This window comes from Xiphophorus maculatus, chromosome 19 (assembly GCF_002775205.1).
Source record: "Xiphophorus maculatus strain JP 163 A chromosome 19, X_maculatus-5.0-male, whole genome shotgun sequence".
In the NCBI taxonomy this organism is placed as follows: domain Eukaryota; kingdom Metazoa; phylum Chordata; class Actinopteri; order Cyprinodontiformes; family Poeciliidae; genus Xiphophorus; species Xiphophorus maculatus.
In genome coordinates this window covers 6150378-6174259 of record NC_036461.1, presented here as the reverse complement: position 1 = coordinate 6174259, position 23882 = coordinate 6150378, and the positions used below count along the sequence as shown (strand labels likewise).

The 23882-nt window shown below is 38.3% G+C and overlaps 3 protein-coding genes across 3 annotated transcripts; 2 read left to right on the top strand and 1 right to left on the bottom strand.

Moving 5' to 3' along the window:
• The first annotated feature begins 1221 nt into the window (after positions 1-1221).
• LOC102221377 (protein Z-dependent protease inhibitor-like) lies at positions 1222-11046 on the top strand. The gene is made up of 5 exons (XM_005801110.2): positions 1222-1323; positions 2742-3377; positions 4023-4296; positions 9167-9314; positions 9770-11046. The coding sequence occupies exons 2-5, from the start codon at positions 2774-2776 to the stop codon at positions 9959-9961; spliced, it is 1218 nt and encodes a 405-aa protein (XP_005801167.2). The 5' UTR covers positions 1222-1323; positions 2742-2773; the 3' UTR covers positions 9962-11046.
• Positions 11047-11145: 99 nt separating this feature from the next.
• On the top strand, positions 11146-19794 carry ddx24 (DEAD-box helicase 24). Its single transcript, XM_005801147.3, has 8 exons — positions 11146-12861; positions 13888-14274; positions 14616-14769; positions 15633-16148; positions 16233-16308; positions 18050-18238; positions 18318-18447; positions 19404-19794. The coding sequence occupies exons 1-8, from the start codon at positions 12090-12092 to the stop codon at positions 19676-19678; spliced, it is 2499 nt and encodes an 832-aa protein (XP_005801204.1). The 5' UTR covers positions 11146-12089; the 3' UTR covers positions 19679-19794.
• A 32-nt stretch (positions 19795-19826) lies between these two features.
• On the bottom strand, positions 19827-23850 carry otub2 (OTU deubiquitinase, ubiquitin aldehyde binding 2). The gene is made up of 5 exons (XM_005801109.3): positions 23475-23850; positions 23263-23381; positions 21715-21799; positions 20837-21028; positions 19827-20054 (listed from the first exon to the last, which is right to left on the bottom strand). Exons 1-5 carry the CDS (start codon positions 23553-23555, stop codon positions 19848-19850), a joined length of 684 nt encoding a protein of 227 aa, XP_005801166.1. The 5' UTR covers positions 23556-23850; the 3' UTR covers positions 19827-19847.
• Between the last annotated feature and the right edge of the window lie 32 nt (positions 23851-23882).

Below are 23882 nucleotides of genomic sequence, written 5' to 3'. Positions count from 1 at the left end.
GTTTGGAGGTCATGCAAAGTAAAGAACATGCTGTGCAGATCTGATGTTTTCACCGTTGCTCGTCAGGATTGGCTGTAATTTTTTCATTTTAAATGCACTTGTGTGAGAGTATAAAACGTGTTTTTTCTATCATTGCATTGTTTTCAATCACTTCTTTCTTACAGTAATCTGTTGTGTTTGTTTCATGTTGCGATACACATTCTTTCAGTTAATATAATGGTCAGTGTTGCAGGATTAAAGTGATATTAACTCACTGTTTGCTGCATTTTTATTGTGACGTGACTACGGAAGCCCATTTCTGACATAAAACTAAAAATAAAAGCCCAACAAGAAGTCGAATTAAGAGATTAAAAGTCATAATTATCAGATTTAAAGTCATGATTATGAGATACAAGAGCAGTTAAGACACAAATCAGTCAACGTTAGCTTATATTAAAGATTAGCTTCAAGAATACATGGTGTATTACGGTAACAGCAGTAGACAAAAAGTCAAAATGATGACTTAGAAAGTCAAAATGATTACGTACCTCATAATTCTGACTTTGAATCTCATAATAACCTCTTCGAATTTATGACTTCCGGTTGGGCTTTTATGTCTAGTTTTGTTTTGGCAGAAATGGGCTTCGTCTGCAGATAATGTTCCTTCTTATCAACAACAAATAAGTCAAATTTAGACATTTTATTTAATGGGGGAAGTTGTGAGCTTTAATATTAATTTGCATGCAGTAACAAAATGCCTGCCAAAAATACTGACACTGGATAATTCCTATGTAAAGTTGCAGATAAGTTGGCTATCTTTGAGGCAAACCCAACATAGACAAACCCAATATGATAAATACTAATATCAGGTGCAGTGGTGGACCCAGAAAATGTTAATAATAATTTGACTATTTTACTTATTAATCAATATTAAGTAATTACTTACTTAAATCAAGCTCTCGTTTCTTACGTTAAAGTTACTTGTAAGTTAGTACACTTGAAATAAGACAAGATATTTGCACTACAAAGTAGACCAACAAATTTTTTTTAAGATTTGGTGTGAAATAGGCTTCTAATCAAACAAGTGATTCATTTTTCTAAGGATAGTTTTAAGGACATAATTCTACATGGGGCCCTTGAGCCCTTTAGCCCCCATGTAGATCCGCCCCTGATCAGGTGTAAATCACAGCAAAGTCATTTATGAGTAATGGGGACAATGATGGTGAAAGTTCTCCCCCCCTAAAACTTTGTTGTAGTTAATATGTAACCAGAAGAACATACTTGTACTTTGTTTCCCCAAATAACAGAAGCAGTTTACAGAACTCATCTGGATCGAGCCGAAAGGTACGTATGGTGGCTAGTTGGGCTAGGAGTACATTTTGCCGCAAAATTACAGTTTTTCTGTTGTGATAAATGTAGAATTAATTCAGATGAACTGCCTTACCAAGTATTTTTGTCTAGTGAAAATGTCGTAATATACTTGAAATTAAACAAATATAATTTACAAGTAACTTTCAGTAAAATATCAGCCTGTTTATAGTAAATAATTGTTGAATATTGATTTAAAAAATACTATTTCCACTGGCAAATTGTTCAACTAATAATTCATTTTCCAGTGTTATAAATGAAAAAAAATGCTAGTGGATTGTTTACTTTAAATAGGCTCCTATGTCTAGCAAATATATGGGGTCATTCGATGCAAAAACACAAAATCTTACCAAGTATTTTGGTTACTTATCTTGGCACACTTGAAATAAAAACACTAACTAAACTAAACAGTAACTACACACCAAGTTTAGTTACTTAAACTAACTTTCAAGTAACTTTTCAGTAAAATACAGGAGCTTGATTTAAGTACAAAGTACTAGTTCTAGTTGGCAGATTTTAACTTATAACATGTAAAAAATGTTTTGTTATAAGAACAAAATCTGCCAATATTTATCAATATTCAATAATTATTTAATCAAGCTCATATCTTACTGAAAGGTTACTTGTAAGCTAGTACAATTTAAATAAGATAAAACTAAAATATTTGCAGTAAAAACACTCGGTGAGATTTTTATTTTTGCAATGTAAAAATTAAAAGAATTTGTGTTGAAGGAATTTGTTGATTGAAAACTTATAAAAAGAAAGTCACCCAGGTTTTGCATTTTGTGGTCTATTAATTCTGAGGAATAAAAACAGGATTTATGTCATTTTTACTTTGAAAATGCTTGTTATAAAGTTTAGCTAATTAATTAACTACAAATCCACAAACTCTTACAAAGCGTTTTGATCTGGTTTGTTTTGTAAATACACTTGACATAAAACAAAACTTACCAGTAACTTTTCAGGACTATATAGGAGGTATTTTCAAGAAAATAATTCCTTTACAAGTTTTGTCTTATTTCACGCATATTTGTCTTATTTTTAGTTTCTATATTTATTTGTCCACACTGCAAAAACAAATTCTCACCAAGTATTTGGAGTTGCAAGTGCAAATATATTAGCAAACTTAAAAGAAAACAAAACTATCTTACAAGTAACATTTCAGATATACGTGTGTGTTTTAAGTCAATAATTCCTTAAGGTTTGTCTTATTTCAAGTGTATTGAGATATTTGAACTAGAAACTAAACCAAAATACTTGGCAAGATTTTGTGTTTTTGCAGTGTAATTAATTTGCTAAACTTGCTACAACACTGGAAGCTTTTTCAAAGTAAGAGTGACTAGACGAAAACACTTGGTAATATTCTGTATTTTTGCAATTAAAACATCTTTCAGGTTCAGAGTTCAAACCTTTCCAAGCTCCAGCTATGGGAACCCACAAACTGGAAATGCCGTTTATTTTCTTGCTAACCTGCTTGTGCTACCTGGCTCCTGTCCATCAAGCAGAGCCTCCAAACGTCACCATCTCCGATCTTTCCTACAAGAACATGGACTTCGCCATGAACCTTTACAGAAAAATATCCAGCCACCACGACAACAACGTCTTCTTCTCTCCTCTGAGCATATCCACCAGTTTCGCCGCCCTGCTGATGGCGTCTGGCGGCGTGACGCACCAGGAGATCCTCAGGGTGCTGAACTTGGAGCAGTTGGAGTCGGCCGCCCAGCCGCAGCTCATCCCGAGGCTTTTCCAGCTCCTTCAGGAGAACATCGCGCAGAACGGCTCTCTGAAACTGGACCAAAACATGGCGCTTTTTGTCCGTCAGCAGGTGGAGGTCCGGAATGTGTTTGAGGACAATTTAAGGACGTTTTTCCACGCCGACGTTAAAAGCGTGGACTTTGCGGACACGAAAGGGAGCGTCAGTTACGTAAACGAATACATCAGGCAGAAGACGCAGGATAAAATTACCGAAATGATTTCCTCACTTGATGAAACGACTCAGCTGCTGCTGATCAACAGCATTTTCTTCCGAGGTAATGAATATGACAGAGTATTAGGACCCTACTCAGAAATAAATAAGAAGTAAAAAATTAAGTTACGAGAATAAAGTAGAAAAAATATGAGAAGTCAAAATAATACGATAGTTATATTACCAGACTAAAGCAATAATATTGTGATTTTATTCTTGCATTATTTCAAACTTATCCTCATATTGAGACTTTATTCTCATATTATTCAACTTCATTTTTGTAATTTTATGACTTTATTAATGCTATATGACTTTATTATTGTTTTATTTTAACCTTATTTGACTATATTCTTTTATTATGGCTTTATTCTTGTAATATTATGCATTTTTGTTTTCCTATTGTTTTGACCTAATTTGACTTTACCATTTTATGACTTTATTCTAATACTTTTCTATCTTGTTCTGTTATTTCGGCTTTATTCTCTTATTACTGCGACTTTATTCAACCTTATTATCATATTATGACTTTATTCTCCTATTATTTTGATCTTATTTTCATAACTTTATGACTTAACTATCATAATCTTATTTCATTATTATTTTATTAGCATGGCCCTAACACTCCATTGCAGAATAAAAAATATTGACTTGTTTTTGAGACTAACTTTAACTATTTACATCCAAGTTAACCGTGTTGTCCCCAATCCAGGTGCCTGGCAGTCGCCTTTTAACTCCGATTTGACCAGAGACGCTCCCTTTTACATCGATAATTACAATATACTGCAAGTTCCCATGATGGTTAAAGAGGACAAGTTCTACACTGCGGAGGATATTCCCCTGGGAGCCAGACTGCTGAAGCTGCCATACCAGGAAGGCGTCTCCATGCTTATCCTGCTGCCAAACAAGGGTATCGATTACACTGTGATTGATGATGAGATCAGTGCCGAGAAGTTCCTGAGCTGGGTCAAAGACCTCCGCAAAACGTAAGTTCATACTGTGAAATTCTTGCTTGGTCGTCATATGTGAATTTGCGGTTTTCACAATAAATTTTTTTTGTCTTTTTTGTGTTTAATTAGTAATTAAAGCACTAAACTTTGCTTCTAGTCCTCGAAAGTTATTGATATTTTAACTGAACAGTTTTGTGATAACGTGTAATTTAACTTTGATTAGAAGATTAAAATTTGGAAAAGGTTATTTACAGTTGAAACCGGATAAAAAATACACACATTTATTTTCTCACTAGAAACTATTAATGATAAGAACTACATTGTGCCTTTAAAAAGCTAACGGAAACATACTGAAAATATAGATGACAACATTCTTTGTTTTAACTGACAGCCATCTTGGTAGGCAGTTCCTAACAACAGTAAACAAGCCACAACAATGCTAATACCTTACAGCTATTACTCGTTTACAATTTTTGAGTCTTAAGCCTGATATTAAAAACGAGGCTAAATCAATCCTAACCAACTTTCAACAAGATTTATAAATCAATAGTTATAGTTTTTATCTTTTACTTTTCCATGTTGTTTACATCTATTTATTATAAATTTTCTTTCCCACTCTCTTTTTCCACTATAAAAAAATAAATAAATGTTTGACTAAACAAGCAAAATTAACTTCCCAATGTATATTTTGAAAAAGTTTCTCGAGATTATCATATGTGTCACGTATGTCAAACTCAAGGCCCGAGGGCCAAATCTGGCCCACCATTGCTTTTTTTGTGGCCCTCTAAACTCCAAATTATAGCAATAGGCTCCTCCGGTTTTTCACCAATAACTGCAGAATTCACACAAAAATCAGATCCTCACATTTTTTCTCAAAATTGGCCAAAAACATTTGGGTGCAAGTGACTGCCGTCTCAGCCTTCCTTGAAGTCAAGTTATAGTCCATGACCGATAGAGCGATTAATAAAAGATCACATTTAACATCATATATTAGCGCAAATATCGTAAAAATTCCTTACAAATATTTCTAAATTAGCTCCACAAAAACTGTGATGTTGATTGCAGAAAAGCACAAAAACAATCAAAATCCTGGACGGACTGATTAGTGTGAAAAGATGTTCAATATTATGTTATTTTAAGAAACACTTACTGAATGCTGAAACACCTATTTATTGATATTTTAACAATTGAATTTGTTTTTATCAATACGATCTGGCACAACAGGCCCTTCATGAACATTCAGAGTTTGACGCCCCTGATATATGGGATAAAAACGAGTGAGTCATGGACTATTTTGAATGTAAACAAGAATAAAGAGTGAGATATTTGGTGTTGGAATGATGTCACACCACCAGCAAAGGAAGACTCTGTGATGTCACTGGCGATGCCGTGTGTGATGTCATCAACTGCAGAATTGTATGCAACACAATTCTGCATATTTTTCATTGCTTGCAATATCTCTGACCAGTTCAGACGCAAAGCTCTTTCAGATCGACCACTCAGGTAGTTTAACAATCAACGATTTTAGTGATTGTATTTAGGAGAAAATGTCTTATCATACGCCAAGATACCAAAGTGGAATGATGGGACCAAACGCAAGAAGGGGAGTCCAGCAAAACCCCCAAGCCAGGTTCCCTCCTGCACACCCAAATATCTTACACCCCCAAGCCAGGTTCCCTCCTGCACATCCGAATGCCTTACCCGGGGAAATCCAAAGACTCAGCTCCCTTCTGGAAATGGAGAGCGCCGGAAGATTTGAAGACAACCAGAAACTGGCCCACCTGGAGGCAGAACTGGAAGAGACGAAACTCCAGTTAAAAAGGCAGAAAGGTCTCAAAGAAATGTTTATCAACCAGGCCAAAGAGGCAAAGAGGGAACTTGAGAGAGTACAGAAGTTCAGTGACCCAGCAGTCCTTAATGCTGCGGTCATTGCTTCCAAGGTTCACAATGATGTGAAATACAAGAAGAAGAAGCCCTTGCAGCAGGACTTTGTGGAATTGAAGGTGGCCCACATTCTCAGCCAGGAAGCATTTGTAGCTGAAATACAGGCGGAGAGAGAAAAAAGTCAGGCCCTCCAAAAAGAACTGGACGAACTCCAGACTTCCCACGAGGAATTGCAATCCAAGTATGAAGAAGACGTTGCTCGGCTGAGGCAGGAGGCCGAGACACAAAAGTGTTATGAAGTGAGGCTTAGTGAGGAACTTGATCAAGTTCGTGTTTCATACGAGGAGTTAAAAAGTAGGTATGAAACAGACATTATGGAATTACAGAGTACCCAGGCTGAGTTGGAGAAAGTTAACACTTTGTACCAGGAACTACATTGTCGGTATGAAACAGATGTCACTTCTCTCAAACAACAAGCAGAGAAATACCAGCAAGAGACAAGTTGTTTGAAAAATGATATGCAAAGAGCAGTAGAGGATCTACTGCTGCCTGACACTATGAGAGCTGAGACAGAATTTTTCCAACCAAAACCCATCACAGTTTTCCAAGAGAAGGAGGAAGACTTGCAGAGCCAGGTCGACCTGGGTAAAGTTTTAAGCCAAGAGGTTTCTTCGGAGGAGGAACTCTCCGGAGAAACCTTATCAGGTTGCTCCTCGGATCCGGAATCCACGGAAGAGACTGAGATCTCTGTAGAAACCATCCTGGAAGATTTGGAAAATCCAGATATTGAAGCCATGCAGGATGGTAAAAAAAAGAAATCTAAATTTTCGATTTGGAAAAAAATACAAAAAACTCTGCGATTGAAGAAGCCAAAAAAAACCCCAAAAGAGTGAAGAACCCCAAAATCAAGAACATGTCTAATGTTCTTGATTTTGATATTTAGAGGAGAAAGACATGCAAGAGAGGAACCAAGGACTGGAATCAAACGCATGGAGGTCGTACCCTCTGTGTACGGGGCGCCATGCGACACTCCATCAAGATTAAATTTAAAATGTTAAAATTTGTATCCCCCATTGACAAACTAGAAAATAGATCCCTTCCCAACCCAATTGGAAAAAACGTGGGCAGCACGGTGGTGCAGCGGTTAGCGCTGCATCTTCACAGAGACCATCTGTGTGGAGTTTGCATGGTCTCCCCGTGTTTGCGTGGGTTTTCTCCGGGTGCTCCGGTTCCCCCCACATCTCCTAAAACATGTAGGTCAGGTCAGTTGGTCACTGCAAATTGCCCCCAAATGATTTGAAGAAACCCCAAACATATGTGCAGCTTTATTGTTAAACTTGTCAAATTAAATTAATTAGCTGTACGTTAGCCCTTTTCTCTTTGCTGTTTTAGTGGGAGACGGCACAGTGCCGCAACACTCAGCTCAATTTTTATAGCAACGTATTGATTTAAGAATTAAAATTTCTTCTTTTAATAGTAATGATTTCTACAACAAAAAAGTGCAATTTAACATGAAAACCATGTAGAAAAGGGAAAAAGGAAGAACAATTCATGAAAGTATGAAAACAGAGAACTTAATCAGAAATCATTTCCATTACAGGAAGAAATCAATTCTTAGATGAATACTTTGTAATAAATATAAAACTTTTGTGTTGTTGAGCTCATGTGTTGTCTGCTTGTATAAAAGAGAAGAAAGAGGGGCTAAGAAATGCCTTATTAAGTTATTTTTTTAACCAGCTTTATAGTAAGACTGCAAATTATGTTTTGTTTAGGATGTTACTTATAGGTTTTGTTTGTCAACCTGGGTTCAATTCCCAGTCCTGGGGAATCTGCTGCATGTCATTCCCTTCTCTCTCCTCCCAATTTCCTGTTCAACCTGTTAAATAACGGCCACTAGAGCCTAAAAAACTTTATTAGAGCCCAAAAAAACTTTAAAAAACTAAAAAGTACATTTCACCTCACAAGTGGACCAAAAGTCAGAATATGCTTACCACCTCATTGTGCTGGTTTCCTTATGTTAAAAAACAACGTTCTTTCCCTCTTTCTTACATAATTAATAAGTTACTTAATATACATACATACCCACATACACACATATACACATACATACCCACATATACACATACATACACACATTTACATGTCCCCTCCATGGGCTGCCACCTTATCGTGGTGGGGGGGGTTTAGTGTCCCAGTGATCCTAGGAGTCTTGCTGTCGGAGCTTCATGCCTCTGATTGAGCCACCCAATGCAGACAGGTCCTAGGAACCAGACCAAGTGCAGCCCAAAGATCCCTTATGATGAATACGACCATTGGAAACAGTGGTTGTACTGGCCCGTACATGAGGTCCCACCCTGGAGCCAGGCCTGGGGCTGGGGACACGTTGGGGAGCCCCTGGTGGCAGGTGGTATGACAATAAAAATCCTTGAATCCCTGAACAATATCAACAATTTGTGCATCGAGTACAAATTGTTGATATTGTTCCGGAGGACCGGTACTGCTCCGTGGACCAATTGGCACCGGGCGCAAGAAATCATTTCCGTTTTATGTATTATTTGAGTCTGAAGGGTCTTTTATTTTGAAAATCCTTTAACCGGACTCTCTCGGTTGTCTTGCGCGCCAACAGCCGCCGCTCTATTTGCTGCACTATGATGTGGAGGTGAGTTATGTTTTTTCGTAGTAAACATTTTAAACTGAATAAACATAACCACATATAATAAACATATATAAAAATGACCTTTACATATAGTAATAAACATTTCCACATATTACCTCCGATGTCCACCGGACTCTCAGTTGCCATGACAACTATTTGGGATTCCCTCCGTTCTTACGTCACCGCGCTTTCTGATTGGCTAGCTGTCACATTCAACAGGCTGCGTTCTCGCTCCCAGTCAGGGAAAAAAACCCACAGGCTGAGATAATCGGGCCAAGACAACGTTGAATAAGCCCGATTTTTGGATCGGGGCTAAAAAAAAAACCCCTTAAGGTATGAACGTTAAGTGTCTTGTTCTGTTTGCAGGAGACTGGAAGTCAACATGCCAAAATTCAAGATGGCGGAGGAATATTCCCTGCAGCATCTTCTTCCAGATATGGGCATGACTAACCTGTTCGGTAGTTCAGCGAACCTTACACACCTCAGCATGGAACCAGGCCTCAAAATCTCAGAGGTGAGTTAGAAATTTCTCCATGTTTTAACCACGTTTGGAGAGATTATCAGTCGACGTCACGTTGCGTCAGCAGCCACTCTGCTCCGCAGGTCGCCTTCCGTTAAAAAGAAATAAACAAAAAAACACCTGTCACTGACGTTTGAGCCATTTTCTCTCGTCATTTATCCAGTTACCTTCATTTAGTGCTCATATGAATCATTCACTAATGTCAGTTTGATAGAAAATAACTTATTTGATCACGCTGCGATAAACCGTTGTAGTATGCTAACATGCTAGCAGCTAGCTAATGTTAAAACAGCGGTTTAACTATGTAACCAGTGAGCGGCTAAATGCCGGTGTTCTGTCAGGACAGGACAGTACGGGTCCATCCGTACTGTCCTGAGAAGGACATCCGCTCTGTTTACAGACAAATATTCCCACCTGAACGATGTTTGTCCCTGCTGTGAAACCCGCAGGTGCTGCACAAAGCTGTGGTTGAGGTGGACGAGACGGGAACGACCGCGGCGGCTAGCACCACAATCGGCATCATTCCCTACTCTCTGCCCAGGATGTTCGTCATCAACAGGCCGTTCTTCTTCTTCATATACCACGAAGTCACTAACTGCCTCTTGTTCATGGGGAGAGTTATTAACCCCTCCAGCAACTAGTAACTGCACTGTTTAAGCTCTAGAGAAGCCAGTTGATGTATTTTCTTTAAAACAACATCAATTGATTGTGCTTTACAGGGTTTCAGTAAGTTTTTATGTCAAACTTAGTTAATCACAGCATTTTCCATGATTGTCTGACTTTAACACCTCTTTACAGCTACCAACAGAAGGTTTTGGTGAACTTTTAAGATCCCATTTTTAAGCCAAACCTAATTAAAAACATTCCCATAACAAATTAAGTAATGGATGAGATAGTTTACATTTTAGAGGTCAGCGGTCACTTCACTAAACAAATTTTCACAGGAATTACGGACCACAACCGACTGAATAGCTAAAATCCACAAATACTTGAGGGCTATTTCTAAAAAAAGAAGAAGAAACGTTTGTAACTTCAACTCATAACCAAATATGCATTAATACACACAGTTTCACATAAAAATTCATAAAAAGGGGGATTTTTTGCGAATAATTTGTAGTCATGTTCCGAATTGTTAATTAGATAAGAATTTTCTTTTTGCAAATAAATTGAAGTCATGTTCCACTTAAAAATATGTAACCATGAAGAAATTTTTGTGAATAATTTGGAGTCTTGTTCCACTGAAAGATTCACAAACAGGTTATTCTGTAAATACTGAACTGCAAGCATGCCTGGCTTCACTGCCTCTAAAACAATTTTTTTGTATACAGTTAAGCACCAAATTGTTTATGCACAAGACAGATTTAGGTTTAAAGTAATCTTTTATTTGGACTTTAAACTGGTAGAAAATTAACACATGTGATTGGGGTTATGGCAGTGAGGCTCTCCAATCTCATAGACTTTGAGCTGATTACCAAGGATAAATTGTAAAATTACCAGTTAAAACTTTGCAAAAATTAGTCATCAATTATAAGAAGGAACTGATTGTTGTAAAGTCAATAAAGGTTTTTCCATTAATTACTGAAAAGGGTATAAATAATTATAAAAATGCCGTTTTTTTAAAAGTATTACTCATTTTACTTTGTTTTATCATCTTGTGAAAGAGTGTCTCCCATTATCTAGAACTGGAAATAACATTCTTGGTATCAATAAAACAATTTTAACTGTTTATTATGGGTGTTGTTGATACACATCATGTCGAACCATACACTGCCATCTCCTGGCCAACCAGGGTAAGTGCACAGAACTGTCTCCAGACTCATGTTGCTGTCAAGAACTTCAAAACATTTTCCCAGTTCTTTTGCTGGCTGGTAGAAAAATACTCAAAACAATAAGCAACAACTAAGGATCAATATAACAGTTGAGACATGTAAATATTGATTTTTATGTTGAGAAGAGAGTCTTTAAAATGTGTTTTCTCTCTCTTTCTCCCTATGCTGCAAAATGACAACCAGCCTTTATTTTATTACTTGGTGCCCGCAATAGAGTGGAGCTTAGATGCTCCTGAACTTTTTTTTCAGTTTAAAATTATTACAATTATTATTTTCAGTTTGAAAAAGCATGTTTTGAACAAACATTGTGGCCCCAATTTAGCTCCATACACCCCTGCTCCTTATTGACTGTAAATGCATAAAAGTGGTGGGAAATTTATTAAAATAGTCAGAATTATTTATCATATGTTGCTTGTCATAGGTCTCATATCAGTGCCACCGGTGAGTGTTGGTTTTGTTTAGGTGCATACAGATTAATATATAAAAAGTGCTTTGTTTGCTATCATAAATTTTGTACATAAAGGTTACATTGTTTACTGCTGGGCTGTTCAATTTTCTAGCTTCTCTAAAGACACACAAACATCCATTGTAAGAGTAATTAAAATATTTTTTTAAAATGTTAAATTGTAAAATAAGTAATCATTTGCAACGAGGATGATCCCGGTTCACTGTTAATGTTTCTGGATGAATAAAGTTTTTACAAACCACGTGACGATACTGTCATGGCTGCGCCCTCGTGTCATGCGTTGTGTGACCAGACTGAAACCGCTTCGATTTAGGTAAATTGTTGTTATTGATCGTCTTCAGACGGATATTTAGTCTAAAAACTTAACTGTTAAATACATTTGACCTAGTTTTAAAGCGCTTAGCACGCATGCGCACTCAAATACTCGGTCTTTAGTTCAGCACGTTGGCGAAACTGGTTACAGTTTGAAGAAAAATGAAGCCGAAGAAGGGGAAAACTGGGGGGAAGCGGAGCTCCTCGGTCAAATTAAGCTTTGATACGAAGGGCAAATGGAAACCTGTGGAGCTAGATCCGCATTTGTTCGCAGAGGAAGGCATGAATGATCTGGTGTGCTTCGAAGAGCTGACCTCCTACCGTTTGGTAGACAACGAGAAGGCAGTGAAACAGCTGAGAAAGGAAAATAATCGAGCGAAGAAGAGAGAAGCCGAGCAGGCTGGAGATGAACCTGTCAAAAAGAAGAAGAAGAAGAAACGTCAGAAAGTTGCTGAAAATGATGCAGAGAGGGCTGGTTGTGGTACCGATGAGGAGGTGAAGCAGGAAGGAGAATCTTCCAGTCAGGAGGATGGAGAGAGTCAGAAAGAAACAGCTGCTGTCTCTGAACATGTTCAATCCAGTAACACGGAAAAGAAGAAGAAAAAGAAGCAGAAGAAGAAGAAATCAACACAGCAAACAGAACAGACTGCAGTCAAAGAGAACCAAGAAGCCATCAAACCTCCAGAAGTAGAAAAGCCCCATCTGGATCAGAGAAAACCTCCCAAAAAGCAGCCAAAGAACTGGACCAACGCGGCGCTTTCTGGTTCCGAGGAGAAAAACTCTGATGTGAGTGCTTGGAAGGATCTGTTTGTCCCCTCTGCAGTGCTGAAGGCTTTAAGCAGCCTGGGATTCACGTCACCCACTCCCATTCAAGCCCTGGCTCTGCCTCCAGCTATCCGAGACCGCATGGACATCCTGGGGGCGGCTGAGACCGGTAAGACTGATCTTATAGGGGACCTATAATGCGAAATTCACATTTCCCACAATTTTTTTACATCCATTTGGTTCTGGACTCCTTCTAAAAACAACCCAAATGCAAAAAACACCCAGTTGTTTTTTGGCAATTAGTTGATGTTTCTTGGTATCTGGAAAATGAGCTCAACCCAAGCTGAGCTCCAGCATGTTTGGTCAGCAGATTTTACCGCTGTACAATGGCTGCTGAAAAAGACAAGTGTTTTTTGTAGACTGACTACTCAGAAACTACTTGCTGCATTCTCGTTGGTTCCACAGAAGGCTTCACTTCTGCTTTTTAAAGATGTACAGTTGTTTAATTGAGCATCTGTTTGGAGGTATTTTCATATGGGGGTGTAAATCTTAAGTTTGTGGGTGTGGCCAGCAGAAGCTTATATGGATTTAAAGTGACAGCTCAAAATCGGCAGAGCAGAACAGACTAAATTCTCATCATCGGAGAATGATTTTGTGCAAAAACATAAAATAAACATGTTTTTCCATAGCCCAAAGACCTATCCTAACCTGTTCAAGGTATCATAATAAGTAGAGGTGGACATTTATCATGTCATTAATTATTTATCTTGATAAATTTCTTATAAGATTTTGATTTATTGCCACAATAAATTCCAATTAGTGACACTTCAAAACCCCTAAACAGTCAAGATTATTTTTACTACTTTTCTCTATTTTTTCAATAAAGGTGTTTCAATAAATATCAATACATTTGAAAATATGATTAAATCCAGTTACTGTGTGCATTTTAGTTATATAAATCATACTTTATGTAACTGGTCTTCTACATAGTGTATTTTATCTGTCATTGCTATATCATGCAGTCAGTTATACAGTTAAAACAGCAACATGTAGTTCGTATCGTCTCTGTTATTGTTATCACAATGGTACCACAAGATATCGTGATAAAACTTTAAGTCCGTATCGCCCCTTTAAATGTCTTGAATAAGAAAATCTTACCTAAATGTTGCTCGCTGAAGCTGTTTTGTAATTGCAGGAAGTGGTAAGACGTTAGCTTTCGGTATTCCCATGATCCACACCATCCTGGAGTGGAAGGACGGTTCGGAGATAATGTCCGAACCGGGAGACACAGATGAGCCCAAAACGGGAGAGCAGCAGGAGGACGGCATGGAGGCTTCAGGGGAAGATGAGGACATCGAAGTGGATCAAACTCTTGGTTCTGATGAAGACGAACAGGACTCTGAGGGTGAAGATCAGGACGAACAGCTGGGGTGTGTTCGAGTGATTGACGATGCAGAGTTTGACTTCAAGGAAAACGTACCTGAGGGGCGGAACCGGCCTCTCCTCGGACTGGTTCTTACTCCGACCAGGGAGCTGGCGGTCCAGGTCAAACACCACATTGATGCTGTCGCAAAATACACGGGTGAGTCGTGATGTGAATGTGATGAAGATAACTATGATGAATCACCTAGAACGCCCTTCGAAGTTGGATTTTATTTCTCCACTATGAGAACAAACCCTTGATGGATGTTTTCCTATAATATTTAAACTTGTATGCAAAATCCTTGTTGGAGTTCATTCATTTTGTCTCTGTGCTCCACCAGGGGCCTCATGCATGTGTGCATGCGCACCAAAAATGTGCGCCGCCATATTTTACACACAAGTCGGCATATATAAAACGCAGGATTAGCTCCGATTTAGCTTATCCCATTAGCTCCGTGTAAAGACTCGTTTTTTTTCCTTTGCTTGTTTCCATCTTTGTAGACATCCAAACGGTCATAGTGGTGGGTGGCATGGCGCAGCAGAAACAACGGCGGATGTTGAAGCGCAGACCGGAGATTATCATCGCCACTCCGGGACGTTTGTGGGACTTGATCAATGAGGGGCATCCTCATCTGCTCAACCTCAGACAGCTGAAGTGAGTCACGGTTCACATTCCTTAACTCAGGGGTGCCCAAAGTCGGTCCTCGAGGGCCGGGATCCTGCATGGTTCTCTCCCTGGTGGTAGTAACAACTTTTTCAGCATGTCAATATTCTTCTTAGGCCTCTAACGAGCCATCATTGGATCCAGGTGCGTTAAACCAGGGAGCGAACTAAAACATGCAGGATGCCGGCCCTTGAGGACCGACTTTGGACATCCCTGCCTTAACTAGTAAAGATTAGAAAAAGTCTTAGACTGAGCATACTACTCCGTCTAAATACTTTTCTAAAAAATAAAATGATACAATTTACACAGAAACTTGCTTTTAAAACCTCCATATGTAGCGCGTATGGCTGCAACTAACGATTATTGGAGTAATCGATTATTCTGACGGTTAATCTGATAATCAAATTCTACAGATTTTTTATTTAAGCCTTGTTTATACTATGCTAGAGATACACATAAATAAACAAACCAGTTTCTTTTTTAATTTAGAAAATAGTTAGCCTATGAGTAGTGGTCTTCAGCTCTGCTAGAACCTCATATCGGTCTTTGAAGGCTGTTTATAGCAGGTGATAACAACCAAACGTTGCTCTACTAAGTATTAAAGATGGATTTGATAGTAATGATGTGGTTGTAGCTATTAAAATTGACATATGTCTAATCTGGAAAGAAATGCTTGTTTTTGTTTTTAACAGTTGCTGTTTAGTATACAGTATTTTCTTTGTATATTTAGAACAAAAAACAAATAAATTGTTATGGATATCGACTGATATGAGAAGCTCATATCCTGATACATTTTTCAGCCATATTGTCCGTCGCTAAAAAAACAGAGATAATTGAGTGATGTTGTGCTGCAGGTGTTTGGTCATTGACGAAGCTGACCGCATGGTAGAGAGAGGTCACTTCGCAGAGCTGGAGAACCTCCTGGAGATGCTCAACACCACACACTTCAACCCCACCAGACAGACATTCGTGTTCTCTGCCACTCTGACGATGGTTCACGGCTTGCCCAGCCGTGTCCTGCAGAAGAAGAAGAGGAGGCAGCTGGACAACCGGAGCAAACTGGAAATCCTGATGGAGAAGGTGGGGATTAAGTCCAAACCGAAAGTCCTCGACCTCACCAGGAAGGAGGCGACCGTGGAGACCCTGACTGAAACGCAAATCCATTGTCAGAAGGATGAGAAGGACTTCTACCTGTACTACTTCCTGCTTCAGTATCCCGGTCGCACAATGGTGTTCGCTAACAGCATCGACTGCATCAAGAGGCTCAGTGCTCTTCTGGTCATTTTGGACTGCAACCCTCTCCCTCTGCATGCCAACATGCACCAGAAACATCGCCTCAAAAACCTGGAGCGCTTTGCCGAAAAACAGAAGTAAGCCCCGCAGCCGTCACTTCGGGAAAGAGTTGAGTAATTATTTGTTTTTCTGACGTTGGACGTCCTAACTTGTCCCCACAGTTGTGTCCTTCTTACGACTGACGTGGCGGCGCGAGGCCTCGACATCCCCAATGTTCAGCATGTTATTCACTACCAGGTGAGGCCATGGTGTTGTCTCACCGTCAGCCTTAGAGAAGCAGCCAACTTCTCTAAGGCTGCAACTGACGATTATTTAATTTATCAATTAACCTGTTATTCTAACAATTAATTGATTAATCTTCTTTTTTTAAATGGCACACTCTGCAGACTTTTCATTCAAGCCTTTTTTTTTATACAATATAAAAATATAATAAAGTTCCAAATAAACAATTTAATAACATTTTTAAAGAAGAAAAAACGACTGCCTCTCCAGCTTAAAATGAGTGACATGTGAAACATGTGAAAAGCTCAGCCCTTTCTGTTTGACTTAACATCAATACAGTGTGGGACTGATCTGGTGATTTTGTTTTTATTAATTGATAATTGGATAGCAAAAGTTGCTTAAAAAGGATTTTTTTTTTTAAGACTTTGAATAAAATGAAGAAAAAAATGCCACTTGAGGAGTTCTGGGTAGAACATATTTACAGACAAATGTTTTTATTTTAGATGTTTATACTTTGTACAGTTTTGTCTTAACTGCTCTGAGTGTGTTGTTCTTTCAGCAAATTACCTTTTTTGAGCCTGCATCCTCCAGTTAACGATTAATTGATTACTAAATTAGTTGATATCTATTTCATTAAGAATCCTGCACTGATATGTTTGTATTACCTTCACAATATGAAAACTGATGTAAAAATATGAATATCCTCTTTATTATGTACATTGCATGATGATTTATGTATTTTTATTCATTTGTTTTAAACAAAAACTGATTACATTGTTTCCCATCCAAGCTGGTAGACTTACAATACATGAACAAAAATATCTCCATCCAGTGGAAAACAATAAAATGTGAAATTTTAGAGATTCCTACACCAGGAAATGAAAACAAAATTAGCAGCAATAGTAGAGGATTTTTAAAAATGCATTTTGAATTGGAATGTTATGAGGAAATCATAAAAAAGAACTGTAGTTTCTCCTAATAGACGGCAAAAAAAAAAAAAAATTTTTTTAAAAGTGACCTATTATGCTACCTTGTACAGATTAGGAATGTTTATGGGCTTTACAAAACTATTCATTACATTTTACATTACATCCTTTTTTTTTTGTACAAATCGTTCTTAGATAATGGGATTTTAGTCAGGTCAGTTCTCCTTTTAGGGTCTCCTGTCTCTTTAAATCCAAATAACCTGCTGCTGGTCACCCCCTCCAACTCAATGCTGACACTCTCATGTGAAAATGGCTGCAAACAGATGTGCAATTATGCAAACGTACATCTTCGAAAAGCATTAGTTGAGCCTCCTGTACAACCAACAAGAATGCAGCAAGTGGTTTCTGGATGATAGGTCAACGACAAAACACTCGTCTTTTCCAGCAGCCATTGTACCGTGCATACAGATGTAAAAGCAGCAGAAGAAACGTGCTGGAGCTCAGCTTTGGTTGCTAGTTAACAGCGACCTGCCTGTCGATTGTGTCTGTTTTTAGGAGCAGCTGACCTAAATGGAAGCATAAAATCATGAAAAAGTGAATTGTGGTTAATAGGTCCCCCTTAAAATATTCAAGTGGCTCAATTAAAGTATTAATTATAAAATACTGTATGTGTTATTTAAGAGCAAACAGCAGCAATCTCATTAAACAAAATGTGTTGGTGTTGATGGGCAGGATTGCTCCTGCATGTCTTTAGTGTAGTTTGCTTTGTGAATCCAGTGCAGAAATAAAGTAAAGTGGATGTAAAAAATTTATAATCATTTATCGTGCAGGTTCCTCGAACATCAGAGACGTATGTCCATCGGAGCGGCCGCACAGCAAGAGCCACCAAGGAGGGGCTCAGCTTGCTGCTCATCGGTCCAGACGATGTGATGAACTTCAAAAAGATTTCCAAAACTCTGGGAAAGGACGAGGAGCTCCCTACATTCCCCGTGGAAAACAAATGCATGAAGGCCATCAAGGTATAATCAATCAGCATCATGTGACAACAGAGCTCTGTGATTTTATGTCTCCATTAACAAACTGTCTGGCACGTTCCAGGAGCGCGTGAACCTCGCCAGGAAGATAGAAAAGATCGAATACTACAACAACAGAGAGAAGCAGCATGACTCGTGGTTCAAGCAGGCAGCAGAGGCCCTGGAGATCGACCTCGACGATGACCTCCTGATCGGTAAGATTAAGTTAAACCCACTCAGTATTTACAGCTATTCTCAGTTACTTTGGCACATTTCTCAAAACAATTTATGCAAAAAACAATTTCTTTCTCAAAGTCCTTAGCTCATCACTCAAAAGTAAAATATCTCTCAATGATTCAGTTTGACCATTCGTTTTATCGACAGTCAAATTGCTGTCATGTTAATATAACAGTGTACTCAGGACTATCTGTTTTGCTGAGAAGCATTGAAATTATGGGAGATCAAAGAATTAAAATTTTGTTCTGAGAAATGCACAAAAATACTACAAAGTATTAGAGCCATACTAATAAAAAATAAAAATTGAGAATAAAGTTATAACGAGACAGAACTCGTATGAGAATGAAGTCATATTACAATAATGTATAAGAATAAGAATAATACGTATTTTGAGAATAGTTGTAATATTATGACTTTATTCTCGTAATTCTATTTTAGCGTGGTCCTAAGATGCTGTCATTGTAGCTAAAAAAACAACAACAATTAAGTAACTTTCCGCCAAAAAATCTCAAGTTTTCTGGTTGGAAAAAAAAACAAAATTTGAGTTTGAAAAGTTAAAAAATGTGCTAAAAAATTACATTGAGAGTAATCTCAGGAATATTCTAGAGAAGTTGTGGACATTTCTGAATTTGAAGTTGCAAATTTGCTAGAAAAACTCAAATCTTTTAGAAAAAACTTGGAGATCTTTCAATGTTTGATACTCTTCTTAAGTTTCTGAAATTAATGTCAATTTTCTTTCTGTCTAGCAAATTTTTGACTTTTCAAACTCAGAAATGTCCTTTATTTGTTCTAGAAAATTTCAGTTTTTGTTTTTTTTCTATCTGCAATGGTTGTACTAAAGCGGCTGAGATAAATTTAAGTTAAAAAAAAACTCTCAAATCACTAAAAAATAAATAAAAATAAAAAAATATTGAAAAACCATCTGCGTCCACAGGCAGCGCTACAGACCAGGAAACAGACATGGAGCAGAAGAAGATGGTTAAGCAGATGAAGAAGAATTTAAAACATCTGATCTCTCAACCAATTTTTAAGAACTTGGTAAAAACAAAGTACCCGACTAAAATGGGGAAGCTGGCCCTGGCGAACATGCCTGTTGCAGGGATGGAAAGCGCCCTGACCAGGATTTCTGGACAGAAGAAGCTGAAAAGATATTTCCCACAACAGCAGAAAGAACAAAAGCAAAGGAAAAGGATGAAGATGCAGGAATAATGTGGTTAAATAAAAAGTTTCTGTACTAAAGAGAGCTTAATTTTACCTTTTAATAATTCTTACTATTTGTGTAGCTTTGTGGATGGGCTGCTATAAAGTTTTGTTTTCATAACGATCTGAAAGCCTGAGTGTGTTTTTATTATCGTTATTTGGCCGCTTCCTGAACTGGTCACAGGTGAGTCCGTTGATAGAGAATGTTGTAATGTGACGTTTGGTAGAGGAGATGCACGGATGGATCCACTCCCTCAGGAATGATGTGGTGCACCAGCTGCTGCCCGTTACCCTCCATGGACACGATGTGGATCCCAAGGTCCAGAGCCTGCGACAGGGCCAAGATGTCGACGTGGTCGCACTCCATGGCCATTACCTCCACTTCCTGAACGAGGTTAAACAAAACTCCATCAGCACCACGAGTGCACCCAAATAATTCATGCCTTATTAGATTAAAATAAGTTCTGCTCTATTAGCTAATAACGTTCGCTTAGTGCTGTAGTTTGGCCGCCATCCAGCAGACGGCGCCACCCTTGATACAGAAACAAAGATGGCGAAGAGTAACGGTCCAAACAGAATACGATTTGGGATGCAAAATGCATAAAGTGCAAATACGAACACCCAAAAAATCCGTTTTGCAACATAAATGCTCGACAAGCTCCTTAAGTTTCACCTTGATCGCGCTCATTCAGCCGAGCTGCGTCAACTTCTCATTCAAAAAATATAGATATGATATAAAGGCGAAGATGTTATGACAAAAAGGCGCAAGGGACAACCGATAAAAATTTAAAGGGAAAAACAACATTCTAATAAGCAAGGTTGATTTTGAGGGCTTTAATGCACTTAATGGAGCGAAGTTTAAACATTTTGTCAAGAGCAAACAGATAATACGTCCTTCTGAGCATCTCCGTTTATTGGTTCACATGTTAATTCAGCAACCTAAGAGATTCCGGTTTTATGTTTTATAAATATTTTTTAAGTTTAATGTGTTTGACAAGACAGTAAACGCTCTTGATACAAGAGAAAATTCAGGTTTTAAAAAAATGGCCGCTTATTAATCTAAAGTCGGTCCATAAAAATCAATCAACTCATTAATCAACACCTTCTTACATCCATTTTAAACTCCCAATAATAAATATTCTCAGCAGGCGTTAGGTTTATTCCTACCTGACGACAGTACACCTTCAGATCTGGAGCCTCAACGAAGTTGCAGAAGAAGTCTTCATGGGTTTGGAGGTGTGCAGACGTGAGCAACCGGAGGAACTGCACAACGCTGTCTGAGATGATCTGTTCGTTGAAGAGCCTGAGGAGAACATCTTCGCGCTCTGCAGCAGTGCACTGATCCACCACATGTAGGACCTGCAGGGCGAGACAAACGGTAAACAGATAGAGCTGCAGAGGCAGGAAACATTTCTGTCATTTTTCTTTCTTGCAGCCAGAGCAAGAGATATTTTTAAAGCTGCGTTTGTTTGGATAATTGTTGGTTCTGATGCCAAAAAGTTTACAGTAAGTCCAAACCAGTTTGTTGGGCTCAACTGGTTTGATTAAATGCAAGTGAAAGAATGGCTGCGGTTTGAAAATCCCCGTCTGTAGTTCTAGAAAGTTTTGGCTCCAGAATGGGGTAATGTTTATTACTGTAAGTATTTTAATTAATAATCAAGAAGCTGACTAAGACTTAAGGCAGTGGTGTCCAAACGTTTAACCATAAGAGCCAAAATTGTAAAGTCAAAAGCATTTTATAGCACAATCAAGTAATTGTATTACCTTGAGAGTTATAAAAATGCTCTACATATCAAATATGATTAAGAAGAAATTTGTAATTTAACGTCTTGAAATTGGAACTGTCTCTTTAAGAAACTCCTCCTCTGAATCTCCGCCTTCAGGAAGTCATCACAACATAAATACTGTACCTTTAAAAGAAACGCTTTGTGCTTTTCTATTTTATCCGTTTAATAATAACCTAAAAATGTTATCTAAATGATCACTTTATCTAAAGTGTATTAATTAGACAAATGTTTCCTAAAACAAAAGAGAGGGAAACTCACTGTGCTCTGGAGGTGGTCGAATGAAGCCTTTTCAAATCCTGCAGAAATCAAAACTTTTCCACTTTGTATTATCTGGTCCTTAAATCTGAAATGAATAAGGACCAGACATAAAACATTTTTCTATGTGGGCTGACACTGACCTCAGCTTGGCTCTGGGTCTCTGCAGAGTAAAGATACTGATGCTGGGATTGTGCAGAGTTCAGTTTATTTCTGACCTCTGAAGTGCTTTGAACAGGAGTGGCCAAACGTTTCGTCACATGGCCCAAAATTGTCAAAATGCTTCTGGTATTTATCCAATACAATTACAATGAAAAAATACAAAATCTTATCAAGTATTTTTGTGGCTTCTAGTATCACTTAAAATAAGACTAAACTAACTTACTGAAAGTAATGTTTCAGCAAGATACAGGCGTTTGTTTTAAGTCAATAATTCCTTAATATTGACAAAAACATTCCACTGATAGATTATTTCACTTATAACAAAAAAGATGTTATAAGTGAAATAATCTGCCAGTGGATCTAGTACTTTTTCATCAACATCAAGGCATTATTTACTTCAAACAATCTGCTATATTGTTCTGAAAAATTACTTGTTCCTAAAAGAAATTAGCATCCTGTCGCCATTTAGCAGACTAGCTTAATGCCGCCAGGAGGAATATGGAGCGCCGTAATTTGACGACAGCTGATAAATAGATTCATAAACATGAAAGCGAAGGATGTCATATCTGTAATTTCAGTGTGTTTTAGTTAGTTTCATAAATATATAATGTAGTTCCAGTCATAGTTTTTCCCCATTAGTTACTGCTTTTATTTATTTCAGCTAGCGAAAATGTTTTCTCAGTTACAGTTTTCGTTATTTTGCTAGTTTTAGTAAAAGGGCAGTATTGTGCAAAAATAAACTTTTTTGAGCTTTACATCATGTTACATAGTTATTCCCTCCTCAAAAACACTCCTGGAGTGTTGCTTTGATTCTTTCATGCATGTTTGATAAATATTTTAATCTCCATGGCAACCATTCAGCTGTGTAAAACACCTTGATGGACCTAGCCCCGCCTTCGAGCCACAGCTCCTCCTCACAGCTGCAGGTCCTAAGCTTCTGCCTGACAGTGCAGCCCTTCAACACTCAGCTCCTTCAGACTAGCCAGCAGCAATTAGCAAACACCTGGTGGACCAGTTGAGCTCATTTTAAGAGCTACTTGTTAGTAAAACGCTGGTAAAAACTTTAAGGGGTAAATAGAGGAGCAATGTGATGACGGAGATTCAGAAAGAGCAAGAGTTTTTAAACAGTCCAAATTCAAGGCTTTAAATTACAAAGTACAGTTATATTTAATATATACAGCATTCTTATAACAACTGAAGTTAACATAGTTGCTTTATTGTGCTATAAAATGGCTCCATGTGCCCGGAAAACACACAATACTGCCCCTTTAACTATAATAACCTTGTCATGGACCCCAAACAATAAGTCCAAGGGCCTCAAATGGCCCGCGGGTCGCACTTTGCACACCCCTGGCTTTGTGTGTCTGCATTGCACAGGTCACTACTGACCTCTGCAGGGCTCTGGGGTTGTGCAGAATCAACTCCAGGTGTGCGAAGAAGACCGCTCTGTAGAAGCAGTTTCCATCACCGTAGACTTTCCTCACTGCCGAAAACTGGCGGGCCAAATCCTAAAAGAAGAGGAGTTGTGTTTGTTTACGACACAGCGGACCGAGTCAACCAGAAGAAGCTGCTTTCTTTTGGACATGAAGCAAGCTGCATACTTGGTACTTGGGACTCGGTGTTCCTTCGGGCAGGAGCGATGAAATGTCCTCTATGCATGAAACCAGGCTGCAGTCCTCCATCTGCCGACAACCGAGCAGCTTTGGGACCAAAGCGCAGCTTCACACGGGCACACGCAGCCTGACGCACGTCAAGAGAAGCGTTGAAACACGTTTTGTAAAACAAAAAAAATCTACTTCCACTTTCCCGAAAACCGGATGTTTGCGGAAGAGCATGTGCGTAGTCCATTTAAAGGGCCAGTACACGTTTAGCAATGCTGACGTTGTACTAAAGAAAATGTATGGTCGACACATTTACGTCCTTTTAAAAAACTACAGCAAGTCAATTAAAATATTTTAAAATACTTCATTTGTTTTAGTGTTATCATTTTTATTGTGTTTTAGCCTCTA